This window comes from Pygoscelis adeliae, unplaced genomic scaffold (genome assembly GCF_000699105.1).
Source record: "Pygoscelis adeliae isolate BGI_AS28 unplaced genomic scaffold, ASM69910v1 Scaffold610, whole genome shotgun sequence".
Taxonomy (NCBI): domain Eukaryota; kingdom Metazoa; phylum Chordata; class Aves; order Sphenisciformes; family Spheniscidae; genus Pygoscelis; species Pygoscelis adeliae.
The window spans coordinates 235,608-247,989 of NW_008824008.1; the positions used below are offsets into that span (position 1 = coordinate 235,608).

Consider the following 12,382-nt stretch of genomic DNA (forward strand, 5'->3'; position numbering starts at 1 on the left):
GAATGGGGGACTGCCGGGCCCTGGGCAGGCGAGGCGGCTCTTGCCCGACGGCCGCGCTTCTTTAAATAAAAAGAAGAAAAGAAGATTTCGCCTCATGATTCTGTCATTTTTTATTTATTTGTCGTTTCTAACGACGGCTTGCTCTGTGTCGGTGGTGTCCTAGCGCAGACTCCCGCGCGGGGCCTTAGCCGTTCGCTGTAGCTCCCTCGTGTCTGCCTGCCGCCCGTCAGAGTTCGGCTGCCTGCCCGTCGGCTGCGTGAAATTTACGGGTCGGGGAATTTATTTTCCTCGGCTGCTGTAGATATGTCAGTAACTCCATCATCATTATGATTATTATTTTGGATGGCAAACCTTGGGGTTTGAGCTACTCACAGTGCAATGTGTCACGTAGATTTTCTCTCCCCCGAGGGTTCAGTCAGATGTCGATCAGTCAACTGAAATTCTTCGAGTTCCAGTCCAGTTGCTTATTTTCTAGAGGAATTGCTTCACTTTTAGGAGTTTCATGTAAAAACGTGGAAATGTTCCCCTCAAAATATGGCTTCAACGTGAATGTAGTACTTCATCAGTATTGCACACACTGAGGTTATGTCCCAGGCAAAGTTTAATTAGCTTTATGAAGTATGAAAACTGGAGTTGCTATTTTTGCAGGAATAAACACTTAAAAATGCATGGTCTGTGCCTATGCTCATGTCAAGTGGCCATAACATACTATTTACCTCCCACTCCAAACACTGTTTCTCATTCTCATTGAATATGGCATTTTGAACATTTGACTAAGTTTATTAATCTTAATCCATGAGTGATGCAGTTTTCATTACTTTTTCTGTGCACTATCCTAGGGACATGTTTTGTTTTTTTTTAACCTTCAGAATTGCACATATGTTCACAGATAACAAAATGATGAGCTGTGTTATCTGAGAATCTAGTCCTGGGATATAAAAAGAGCCAGATACCAATTCCAGGTGAATGTTCCTGACATTTGAGTACAAACACTTTGGAAAATTGCCACCTCAAATGTATAGAAAATATAAGCAAAAGTAGGGCTCTGACATAGAAAATAAACAGAGAAACAGAACTTGTTAGTGAAAAAATGTGCCCTAAGAGTGATTTTTTTTAAATTTTTTTTTTTTTTTTAATCTGTGGACAGATATCGTCAAATACTGGAAAAAGCCATGCAGCTGTCGGGTGTAGAACAACTTGAAGCTTTGAAAGCTTTTGTAGAAGCAAGTAAGTGCATCTGGTATAATCGGTTGCACACTGAGTGAAGGCCAGAGGTCTGTGGGATTGCGTATTTGTTAGCTCTACGTGAGGCTGCATAAATACATGATATTTTGGTTCTATCGGAACTCAAACACAACTAGAAGAGGAACCATCATTGCCACATTCAGAAGTTAAAGGGCGAATGGACTTGTAAGCTTTGTAAGTTATTATAACTTTCCAACCTGTCAGTGTGACAGTGTTGGAAGGTGAAAACAAAGTAGTCTCTGTTGAATGCTAAAATTGATACTGGATGCCAAGCGGTATTTAAACTAACAACCCCCTTCTTCCCCCATCTCAAGTTACTTTGAAAAACTGTCAAGAAGAAATGGTTAGGGTTTTTTGTGTTGTATTGGATGTTTGGCTTATTGAATACCTCTATAAAATGTATAAATCTAGTGTAATTTTTTTAAGTTGAGAATAAAATTAGTGAAATTTAGCCTAAAGGTTTACTTTGTCCAAGATGTTTCAGCAACTGAGAACAGTGATTTAGAATGAAACATCTCTCTAAACTATAAATCAAAGTGAGAAATTCATTATTATCTGTCAGGGCTTAGAACTCTGGTGGCCTCTAGTGTAAACAAACTGTTTCTGAGAGAAAAAAAATCACCTTTTAAAAACAAAGAAAAAAACCCCTTCACTTGGATACAGATTTAAAAACTTGAAATATTCAAATTTAAGATAAAAGCAAATGATCACTTACAGTGAAGGCACTGACAAGCATTGCCTCCATCTTGTGTTTTTCTTCCATGCGTCTCTGAACCAGTGGTGAATGAGAATGTCAGTCTAGTGATCTCACGTCAGCTGCTGACAGATTTCTGTACCCATCTTCCAAGTCTTCCTGACATTACGGCCAAAGAAATTTACCACTTCACCTTGGAAAAGATACAGCCTAGAGTTATTTCATTTGAAGAGCAGGTGAGAGATCAACGATGAGGGGTTTTTGGTTTGCAGGCTTGGCTTTGGGTTTTTTTTCCCCCCCCTTATCTACTGACTATTTTAAGTCTTTAAAAAAGCTGTTCAAAACAGATACCTCACAGGCATGATACAAGGTATAACTGCAAGAAATAGCTTGTGAATCTTGGTGCTCCAGTTCTTGAAAGCCTCATTTCATCTTTTTAAAAGCTTTATAAAAGGTCACTACTTATCACTCCCTGAAGATAAACTCCTTTTATCTTGTCACAAGCTTAAGTAGAAGTGCTTCAAATCAGCACTCATATTTAAAAAGCTTGGTATTAAAGCTTGATCCAGGAGTCCCACACAGGACTCCTCGCATGGGAAGAGTTGCGTGCATGCAGGTTGCTGTGTCTGTGAAGCTGGGGTATCAGTTGAGGGGATTAATGAACAAGAACAAATACTGTGAAAGTTAATACAGAACCATTCAACTTTTATAGTGTTTGCTATTGATTTTATTATTGTTTAGGTTGCTTCAATAAGGCAACATCTTGCATCAATCTATGAGAAAGAAGAAGACTGGAGAAATGCAGCACAAGTATTGGTGGGGATCCCTTTGGAAACAGGGCAAAAGTAAGTACTGTGCTGTACACAGTTCTGTGTTGTTAAATATACTTGCTCCCTTTGTACTTAACTAGACCAGCGAGTGAGAATTTTGGGGTTGTGTGTTTTCCCAGAGTTTCAGTAGTTCAGGCCAGAACTACTGCCAGATGACCAAAGTATAGCTTGATGACTGTACATTACAGTAAACACTGTAGGGGGTCAAAATACTGCACCAGAAGTTTTGCACTATTTATTAGTCTTGTTGATAAACAGCCTTTTTGATAGTATTTTACAAAAAAGCTTCTAAGGTTATTGAAAGGTTCTTGAAAGGTGGCAGTTCTTCCATGTGTTTGCCTTTACAGTTCAAAATGAAGACCTGGTTTGAAATTGGATATTAACAAATACAGTTGAGGTTTTCTGTGGGGTTTTGTTTGTTTGTGGTTTTTTTTTTTTTTTTTTTTTTAAGTCTAGAACCCTTGCTGTTACTTTTCTCTGGTTGTCCCTTCTATCCTCTTTCTCTGTATGCATGTAGAAGGAATTGCTGTAGGTTTTGCCTATTTAGAACCTATTTGTTCCACTGCAAGTTTGCTTCTCATCTCAAGTGGCTCACCACTTCTGGCAAACTTCCAATCCACTAAAAACAGATTATTAGAGTGTACATTTGTGTCTTCATGGACAGCATTATTTCTACTGGTGTTTGTAGGAGCCAGTTCTATATTGGCATTCATCTCAAATTTCCTTACCCTGAACAGAGAGCACTAATTTTGGTGTTATGGAAGAAGAAAGCAGGGTAAAGCAAACATTGCCAAGAGCTTAAGAATCATAATACATGTTTAGAACAGCTAAGAGCAAGGGTAGTCATGGAACAACTCTGAGCACTTGCTTTTCTGTTTCTCTACAGACAATACAATGTAGATTATAAACTGGAGACCTACCTGAAAATTGCCAGGCTGTATCTGGAGGATGATGACCCAGTTCAAGCAGAAGCATATATTAATCGAGCTTCCCTGCTTCAGAATGAATCAACTAATGAACAGCTGCAAATCCATTATAAGGTTGTCTCACTTGCTTTATTGCTTTCCCTTTCTAAAGGGAGATGATTCCACATTGAGATGTTTTTATGCAATGCCACTAAAACTTTCATAATGAGAAAAGAGACAAAGGAAAAGCTTCTAAATGGTTTTGGGAGCTTGAGAGCCATATCTTGGCAATAATTAAACAGCTTATTCCTTATGGTTTGGAGATAAGTCTGTAAAGGTTCCTTAAATGCCAGCTTTACTGACTGAAAATAAAACTTAGGCTTCAAAACATCTGAAATATTGTTGAAAATATTGCCTCCACCTTTGTCAGTAAATCTAAGAGGGGAAAAAAATCACATCCAATTATTAGGGACAATGGAAGCCCCCCCCAACAGTAATTAAATAGTAAGTCCCATCCATAAAAGTAGCTGTAAGTCTCAAGTAGTAAAGTAACTGCTGACCTTTCTGCTTATTTGTGGGTTTACTGTGTACATAGTTCATACACTAATTTCTCAAACCATTTTAGTAACTGGGATGAGCAGTGATAACTATAGTGTGACAGTACCAATCAAGTGTGGTGGTGTTTAAAATTCTACAACACAAAGCAGGTGTACCATGAGCTGTAACTCAGGGTGTGGTGGTTTTGGTTTGCTGGTTTTCCCTTTTCTTTTTTTCTCCCCCCATGCTATGTTTTAAAGAGTGCACTCAGTTGGAAGTGTAAATATTTTCTGTAAGCATTAGAAAAGCACAAAGGAAGGGAGAGAAGAAATACCAGATGCTGTTACAGCGCTGAAAGGGAAAAGCAAACACTTGAAACACAAATTGCTACCTAAGTGCTAGCTGTCAATTTCAGTAGTGAAGGGGAAGCTTATGTAAGTACAATATCAGCTGTACAATATTTAATTTACTTCGTTTCTGGCATTTAGACATTTGCAATATTTAACATGTGAAACAGTGCTGGGAAATACCCTTTCAGTTCCTTTCCATGATACTTTAGTAAGGGCTTTACAAGTCAAGCTAATCATTCGAAGGCACAGATTTCCCTAGGATGCAGTAGAGCAATATTTATGGGAGCTGTCACTTGATAATGTGGCAATTTATACACCCCTATATTATGCAGCCACCCCTGTTAGTTTTCTTTTTCTGAGACATACTTTCTTTCTAGGTTTGCTATGCTCGAGTTCTTGATTACAGAAGAAAGTTCATTGAAGCTGCCCAAAGATACAACGAGCTCTCCTATAAGAGCATAGTCCATGAAACTGAGCGACTGGAGGCACTGAAGCATGCTTTGCATTGTACTATTTTGGCATCAGCAGGTAAAATACGTGTTACATTTTTGTATAAAAGACCCAACGTAGGTATTTCATATCCCCTGAAGCAAGTCAGCTTGTGCATTACTTGTGAGGAGGGATCTTGTCACTAAGATTTGGTGAGGAATCCAAAACTGTGAACACAGTGTCAAAATTACCTGTTGGCATACTGTTAACTCAGAGTTGGATTACTTCTGTGTCTTTGCCAGTGATAAAGTGGCATCTTGGCTAAAGATGCAAAAGATAGTCAGTGGCAAAGAGTGTTTTGGAACTGAACACAACTGAGTTTCTTCTTTGGTAGAGCTTTGTTGGTTAATAGCATGTATTGAGGAAAAAAAGATGATAATTTTCTGTTGTCTGCCTCTAAATAGTCAATGCTTTGGTAATCATTTATGAGGATTCTTCTTGACTCTCCTAGGACAACAGCGTTCTCGCATGCTTGCTACACTCTTCAAGGATGAGAGATGCCAGCAGCTTGCAGCCTATGGGATCTTGGAGAAGATGTATCTTGACAGAATTATCCGTGGAAATCAACTGCAAGAGTTTGCAGCTATGCTAATGCCTCACCAGAAAGCAACTACAGCTGATGGTACGTGTTTCTCTGAAGCCTTGTAATGCTAGGTGTTCATCCATAGGAGTTAGATTTGCCCAATGCAGTCAAGAAGTGTGATGGAAAAGAATTTAGTATTGCTTATATGATTATTTTAAAATTATTTCCCAGCATGTTACCCTTATGAGTATAGTTTAATAGTAAAGCTTCTTAGCCATAGTTCATCTTTCTGATTGGCTATTAAGGTTTTGAAATACTCTTCTAGAAGATAACTTGTAAAAAACTTGTTTCTCTGTCCATGTACAGCCCTCTTCACTGACAACCTCCCAGTATTTCTAACCTTGCCTCATACTTTGAGTCTGTCCTTTTGAGCTTCTCCAGTTCTAAGGCACTGTTACAAATAGGATGCCTAGAAACACGTGACATGCATGTAGGCTGTAAATGGTCTGTGCGGATGATAAATTTATTTGAACTGCTTCCTAACTTGGCAAGAAAGATGACAGTGAGGGGATGGCTGGGACCTCACACCATCTCCAAATTGTTTTCTGATCCATCTCACTGACATCTTACTAGCTCTGTTCTTCCTGGAACTTCTGAACAGTGAGAAATAATGTGAAGTAATGACTTCACTGGAATTGTAAACACACTGGTCTCAATTTTCTAAATTAGAAGAATATTGAAGTGGAAAAATACATAAGCATGAAATACCTCTTAATCAGGAAAACTCTCCTAGTGAACACTACTCATTGATTAAGGACAAATAAACAACTGTGTAATCGCAAAGGTGAAAACTGGTTAAAGGTACTTACGAACAATACGCTGCAGTCCCTTCCTTGAGTCAATTTGTTGTTTATTTATAACCTGTACTGTTTGTCCGTATAAGTTGAAGAATGCAGGTTAGTTGGTATTTAATAATGTGCTTATCTTCAACTAGAGGTTAAGGGGCAAATGAGTTAAATTGTTAAATTAAGAAGAGAGAAATTAGATGAGGGTTTATCACCATACAAGCAGAGTAAGAGAGAGGTTAATTGTACCCCTAAGAGCTGTAATGAATAAAAAAAAAAACAACAATGGTCTTTCCATTTGGCAAGCTAGGAACTGATCACAGGAGGTTGAATTCCCTCAATTCAGGTGTTGAGTCTTGTAGCAAAACCAAGGGCTCCACTTGATTATTCTAGAAATTAAATAAAAGGGTTTAAGCTACCTGTCTTAAAATAAATCATGTGCCATCCATGCCAAGTAAACTTTTTGTTTACTTTCTTCTGCGTAGCATAACACTGATGCAAGGCAAATGCATCTGGACCTTCTGCACACGTAACCCTTGGGGAAAAAAAGCGTTTTCCATCTGCTCTACAATATAAACCAAGTATTTCAATGTTACAGTAATGAATTTTTTTTCTCATCTAACCCCTAAGGTTCTAGTATCCTGGACAGAGCTGTTATTGAGCACAACTTACTATCTGCGAGCAAACTTTACAACAACATTACTTTTGAAGAACTCGGAGCATTACTAGAGATCCCTGCAGCTAAGGTATCAGTTTTCTACATCTTTTGTAAAAACGAGGAGCATCAAAGTCATTAGAAAACAGCTGTGGTAAATATTAGGAAAATTAGTTAAATATTAGGAAATAATTAAATATTCCATATTATGAGAAAGGCTAAATATCTAGCACATCTTATGAGAAGGAAAGGTACATGATGTGGAATGAACAGTGGAGTTAGATGCCACTGATAGTATGTCTAATTATTTCATAATTAATCTTGTCTGTAGGTCGTCCCCCCTGCCCCTGCAATGTGTGGTGTTGAAAAGCCCATAAGGACTATTAAGTCTTAATTATTTTTAACTTCTTTCAGAATGGAGGAAGTTTCTAACATCTTTCTCTCTTCATTGTTTCAGGCAGAAAAGATAGCTTCTCAGATGATAACTGAGGGTCGCATGAATGGATTCATTGATCAAATTGACGGAATTGTTCATTTTGAGAGTAAGTTCAACCACAGTAATTAATTTTTTTTAGCACCATTCAGAGTAAGCTTTTTGAGTTGCTGCCTTACAGGATAAGGAAATTAAGTTTCTTGATGTCTTCCATCTGAAGTGAGCTTGCTGCGTCTTTCTGAGGCCAGGAGGTGGCAGAGTTTGCCTTAATGGAGGACTATGCTTCACCCACCCTCCGTACTATGCATTCTCTTACCTACAGGAAAGCGTGAATTTGTTCCATCAGTCTCCATGTAGGAACAGGTTCACCTGTTCAATTCTACTTTGTAATGCAGGAGTTAGGCTTGTAACAGACAGGCAAAATCATTGTAGTTTTTGAATACGGAAATGAGCATGATGTAGCTGCAAGGAAGGCTTCCTCTGTGAGGTAGGTGGGGGCAGTGGCAGAAGTAAAGGTTGCAGTTGAAAAGGCAAGGGAATTGCTAAGACTTACTTTGTTTTGTATGGGTTGTTTTTGGTTGTGTTTTTTTTTTTTCAGCTCGTGAAGCTTTGCCAACTTGGGACAAGCAAATTCAGTCACTGTGTTTCCAGGTTAACAACCTGCTGGAGAAGATAAGTCAGACAGCCCCAGAATGGACAGCGCAGGCAATGGAGGCCCAGATGGCTCAGTGACTGTGCAGCCATTGTCTGAATGGAGGCAATCAACTGCCTGCTGTGCTGAAAGAAGGGAACTGAGTAGGACTGTGAACCAAACAAATAACTCACCTTCATTTCCCCACCTTCTGCTTTCACTCTGGCTTAGGACACAGTTAGGTGATGCCATGTTTAGTGTGACAGTCTCCCAGTTCTCTGAGCATAGAATGATGCTGCCTGTGCATTGCACTCTGCTGTCCTGAAAGCTGGGGTTTCCACGTAGAAGAAGCTGTAATGTCTGCAGCAAGCTTTGGTTTTGGTTTATTTAATTTTATTTTTTTTTCCCACTGTATTGCTATAGCTTTGTAGCCCATTACTTCCTATGATGCTTGTCCTGCTGTGAAAATATAACTGCCATGTTTCTTTTAGTTGTAATTATTCTAATAAAGGCTGGAATGAGCCACTTGGTTTAAGTGTTGCAGGGACCTGTTTTTTTTTTTCTTAAGCAGTAACTTGAAATAAATTGAATTTTTTGAATAGTCAGTTTCAGCCCCTGAGAATGTTAAATGAAAAACAGCTTTTTTCCTTCTCTGTTTATAAAATGCAAGTCTGAAATCTTAACTGAAGGAAATACTGACCCTTCTGCATTGGTGCAGCAGGGCACAGAGTTATCTGTGCTGAAAGATGGGGTAAAGACCAGTGTTCCCAAGAGAGCTTGTTGCAATGATAATGGTAAGTGATGAGAACATAGCACATGCCAAGTAAGGTGAGCCAAGCATGCTCTTTGTTTTATTTTCTAGGTCAACATGAATTGGTAACTTTACAAAAGTATCTGTAGTGGTTTTTTGGAACTGGAGGTGTAACAAGAGACTCTTGACAGGTAGGGATTCTGCACTGCAAAAGATTAAACACCTTCTGAAACTGGAGTGGCTGGAGAATACTGTGCAGATTACTTATATGATGAGATACAATGACTAGGTAAAGGTGTCATGTGATAAGCAGGACTAACTTGAAATGCTTATGCACAGCAACAAAGTATCAAAGTGGCCCTTCTGATGTTTATCAGTCTGGAGTTGTGCACTCTTTACCCCTCCTTATACACGAGTCTCACTGTGTGATTTGCTGGAGGGGTTTTCACAGAGAGCTCTTCTGGTAATGGAGAGCCAAGGCAGAGTTTCATCAATAGCTGTTCTGTCCAGAGGTTATGTTTTGGTTTGAGGTGATCTCATTCACGTTGTAATTCCAGCTTTGATGTGAATTACCTTAGCTCCTTTTTCATTTCAGTCAGGTAATAATACTATTATGAGTTTTCAGTCTATGTTCATCCTAGTCTTTTTGTCTCAAAGTCTGGGGGATGTTGATGTCTTCTCGAGTCAAAGGTTTTGGCTTAATCCACAACTAATGCCTTGATTTTTGTTTTGCCTGTTTTTTTTCTTTAACATGTTTATGCATTTAGATTTGTAGTGCTGTTAAATTTTTAGAAAAGCCAGGATCCTAGTGAAGGGTGGTTCATCCATAAATAGGATGGACTTCTGTTAACCTGGCAGGTGATATTTCTGAGTCCCAAAACAACTGGCCAAGTAAGTTATGATGGCTCCCAGTTGGTAGCATCCTTTAGTTTCTCTGGGAGGGGGAGTGGTGACAGAGCAGCTGTTGGAGCAGGAAGGAGCTGCCCACCTCTTGACAAGTTTACTGTAAAAGAGCAGAGGTGGAGGATTTTCTAGATCCTTATTACAGATAGAGGTTGGATGGCTGTTCGCCTTCAGTGTGGGTTGACGTAGTCCAGCATAAAGGTCTCTGTCTACTCGGGTTGGTGTCTGGCACTCTGGATGCTTACCTCCAATACCCACAAGGGTCATCTGTCTTACTAAATAGCTTCCTGCATTACTCTCTAACACAGCAGATGTAAATAATTTATTGGCTACAGGAGAGATGCTGGTATTTCAGTAGCAGTAACAGCCAAGCTGACCACAAGCAAGTCCTGAGTGCACTGTACACATCTTTGCTGTACTGCTTTTTCCAAGTCAACAGTGTCAGAGCTAGCTTTGGCTATTCATTGGATAGCTTCTTTTATTTCCAGATGACCTTTTTTTCCTCTCAACTCTCCCAATTCCTTTAAAGTCAACTATAGTGTCAAGACATTTATGTAGACAATGTAAGACAGTTAGATACACAGTATCTAATTAGTAATTACTCGAGTAGTAATCTAATCTAGTATGAGCAGAAAAATGTATACCATTCAAAGATTTGTGATTAGGCTTTTGATCAGTTCATTGAAGTGCAGGGACTTACTTCACAATTAAAATAGAAACTTCAAGTGATGTGGTAAATTCACTCTCTTTACTTATACCATTACAGCTTGAGATTTCCTTAACTAGTCATACCATTACAGCTTGAGATTTGCAGTGTGACCTTGATTAACAGCTGTTCTACAGAGGATCAGACATCCTGTCTCATTTCTTCAGAGCAGGTTCATTGTTTGCCTGGCTTACCCAGAAATTATCGCTTATGTTTTGATTTCATTTACATTCTCTTTTTCCCTGGAATACTTCAGTGACCCATGAACTTACGTTACTTAGGGATTTGTGGTTAAGTTGGATGTACAAGCTCTTATCTGTTGAATCCTACAAGGAGATGAATTCATGGTTTTGCAATAACAAAAATTTAGCCCTATTGCAACAAAACACTGCCAAGATTTCACTCATTTCACTGTTCTAATCTGGGAGAAAAAACAATGTCAGAACCATCTAAATATGAAACCAACAGTTGTAGAGGAAGCCACTATTTCCCAAACAAGAACAAACAACAAGGATTTGCCTAGTACTGGAACTGACATAGGAAAGATAGCAGCCTGAAAATTTTATATTTGGTATTAGTAATTATCTTACGTAACTTTCTTTAAAAAAAAAAAAGGTGAAACATTTAGTGATACTGGCATTCACAGAATTTTAGTAGACTTAGCCACTCTTTTTCCATTTCTGCTGTTGATGTTTAAAAAAAGTGACAAACATTTCAGTCTTCAGAGGTTTTTATGATTTGTTATCTCCATTCTGTTGGAAACTCCATTCACTTGATCGCGTATCTAGCTGCATACCTTGGATCCAAGCAGCTTCATACTTTTCAATTCTTTAACTGCTTATGGAAACAAAACTGAGTTGGATGACAAGGCAAACATCCCTCAAGAAATTCACAAAGTTTCAGGATGTCAAGCTCAGGGTGACAGCACATCACTGCTCTTTCAAGTAGTTTTACAGCAGCAAGTACTTGCTATCAAATCAAATTCTTTAATACGGGAAAGAACATAGAGAGCATGCTCACTTGCTATACTTATTACACTTGTCTAGATTCAGAAAGAGGTGTCTTGTTTCAAGGCACCTTGCCACTACTACTCAGTAAGAAACTGTCAAGTGAGATTAGACCCAATTATAATGTTATTCTTTACTATGCAAGTATTCTTGCACATCTTAGTCCAATAGCATCAGAAAAGGAAGAGCAAAATGGTGACATACAGGCTGTTCTTTTTCAAGGCTGAAGAGTATTTTGACCACTTATTTTCAAGTGAAATTACTTGTAACTTGTTCAAAGTGGTACTGGCTGAGAATTTTCTCTCCCTTCAAGAGAAATGTAGACATAGTCGCTATTAGTCTGGAGCCTGTTGGTTTTCTTCTTAGTTGCCTTACAGATTTTTTTTATATTGAAAAGCAAGTCACACTGACTTCTGCACACAGCTCTTCTCTTGGGAGCATGCCCTTTGCAGATGGAGGTGTGCTATGTACACCATTCATATACATCCCAATTTAGGGCATTTGCTGCTTTACCCTGCTGTGTAAGGAGGAAGACCGTTTGAAAAAGCCGTAACAGGTTGTGTTCACAGCTGCTTTGTGGAGTATCTTTTCTCCTTGTGGGCGAGGAGTGACTTCTGGAAAGCAATAAACAGATCTACCGAACCATTTCTGAGAGGAGAAACCCAAGTGACCAGCTCTAGCCTCAAAATGAAGATGACCTTTGATGATCAGCTAACAGAACATGTGAATAGAATCATAGAATCATTAAGGTTGGAAGAGACCTCCAAGATCATCGAGTCCAACCATCAACCCAACAACACCATGCCCACTAAACCATGTCCCTAAGTGCCTCATCTACCCGTCTTTTAAATACTTCCAGGGATGGTGACTCAACCACT

The 12,382-nt window shown here is 38.9% G+C and overlaps 1 protein-coding gene across 1 annotated transcript in view; it reads left to right on the top strand.

Annotated features, from left to right (window-relative positions):
• The window catches only part of COPS4 (COP9 signalosome subunit 4), a 10,648-nt gene extending 1,971 nt beyond the window's left edge, over positions 1 to 8,677 (top strand). Inside the window, exons 2-10 of the mRNA XM_009326047.1 lie at positions 1,148 to 1,227; positions 2,024 to 2,175; positions 2,681 to 2,784; positions 3,656 to 3,809; positions 4,939 to 5,089; positions 5,502 to 5,672; positions 7,049 to 7,164; positions 7,531 to 7,615; positions 8,105 to 8,677. Coding sequence (XP_009324322.1) covers positions 1,148 to 1,227; positions 2,024 to 2,175; positions 2,681 to 2,784; positions 3,656 to 3,809; positions 4,939 to 5,089; positions 5,502 to 5,672; positions 7,049 to 7,164; positions 7,531 to 7,615; positions 8,105 to 8,238 — 1,147 coding nt within the window. The 3' untranslated portion in view covers positions 8,239 to 8,677. The remainder of the gene's footprint in view (positions 1 to 1,147; positions 1,228 to 2,023; positions 2,176 to 2,680; positions 2,785 to 3,655; positions 3,810 to 4,938; positions 5,090 to 5,501; positions 5,673 to 7,048; positions 7,165 to 7,530; positions 7,616 to 8,104) is intronic.
• The last annotated feature ends 3,705 nt before the right edge of the window (positions 8,678 to 12,382 follow it).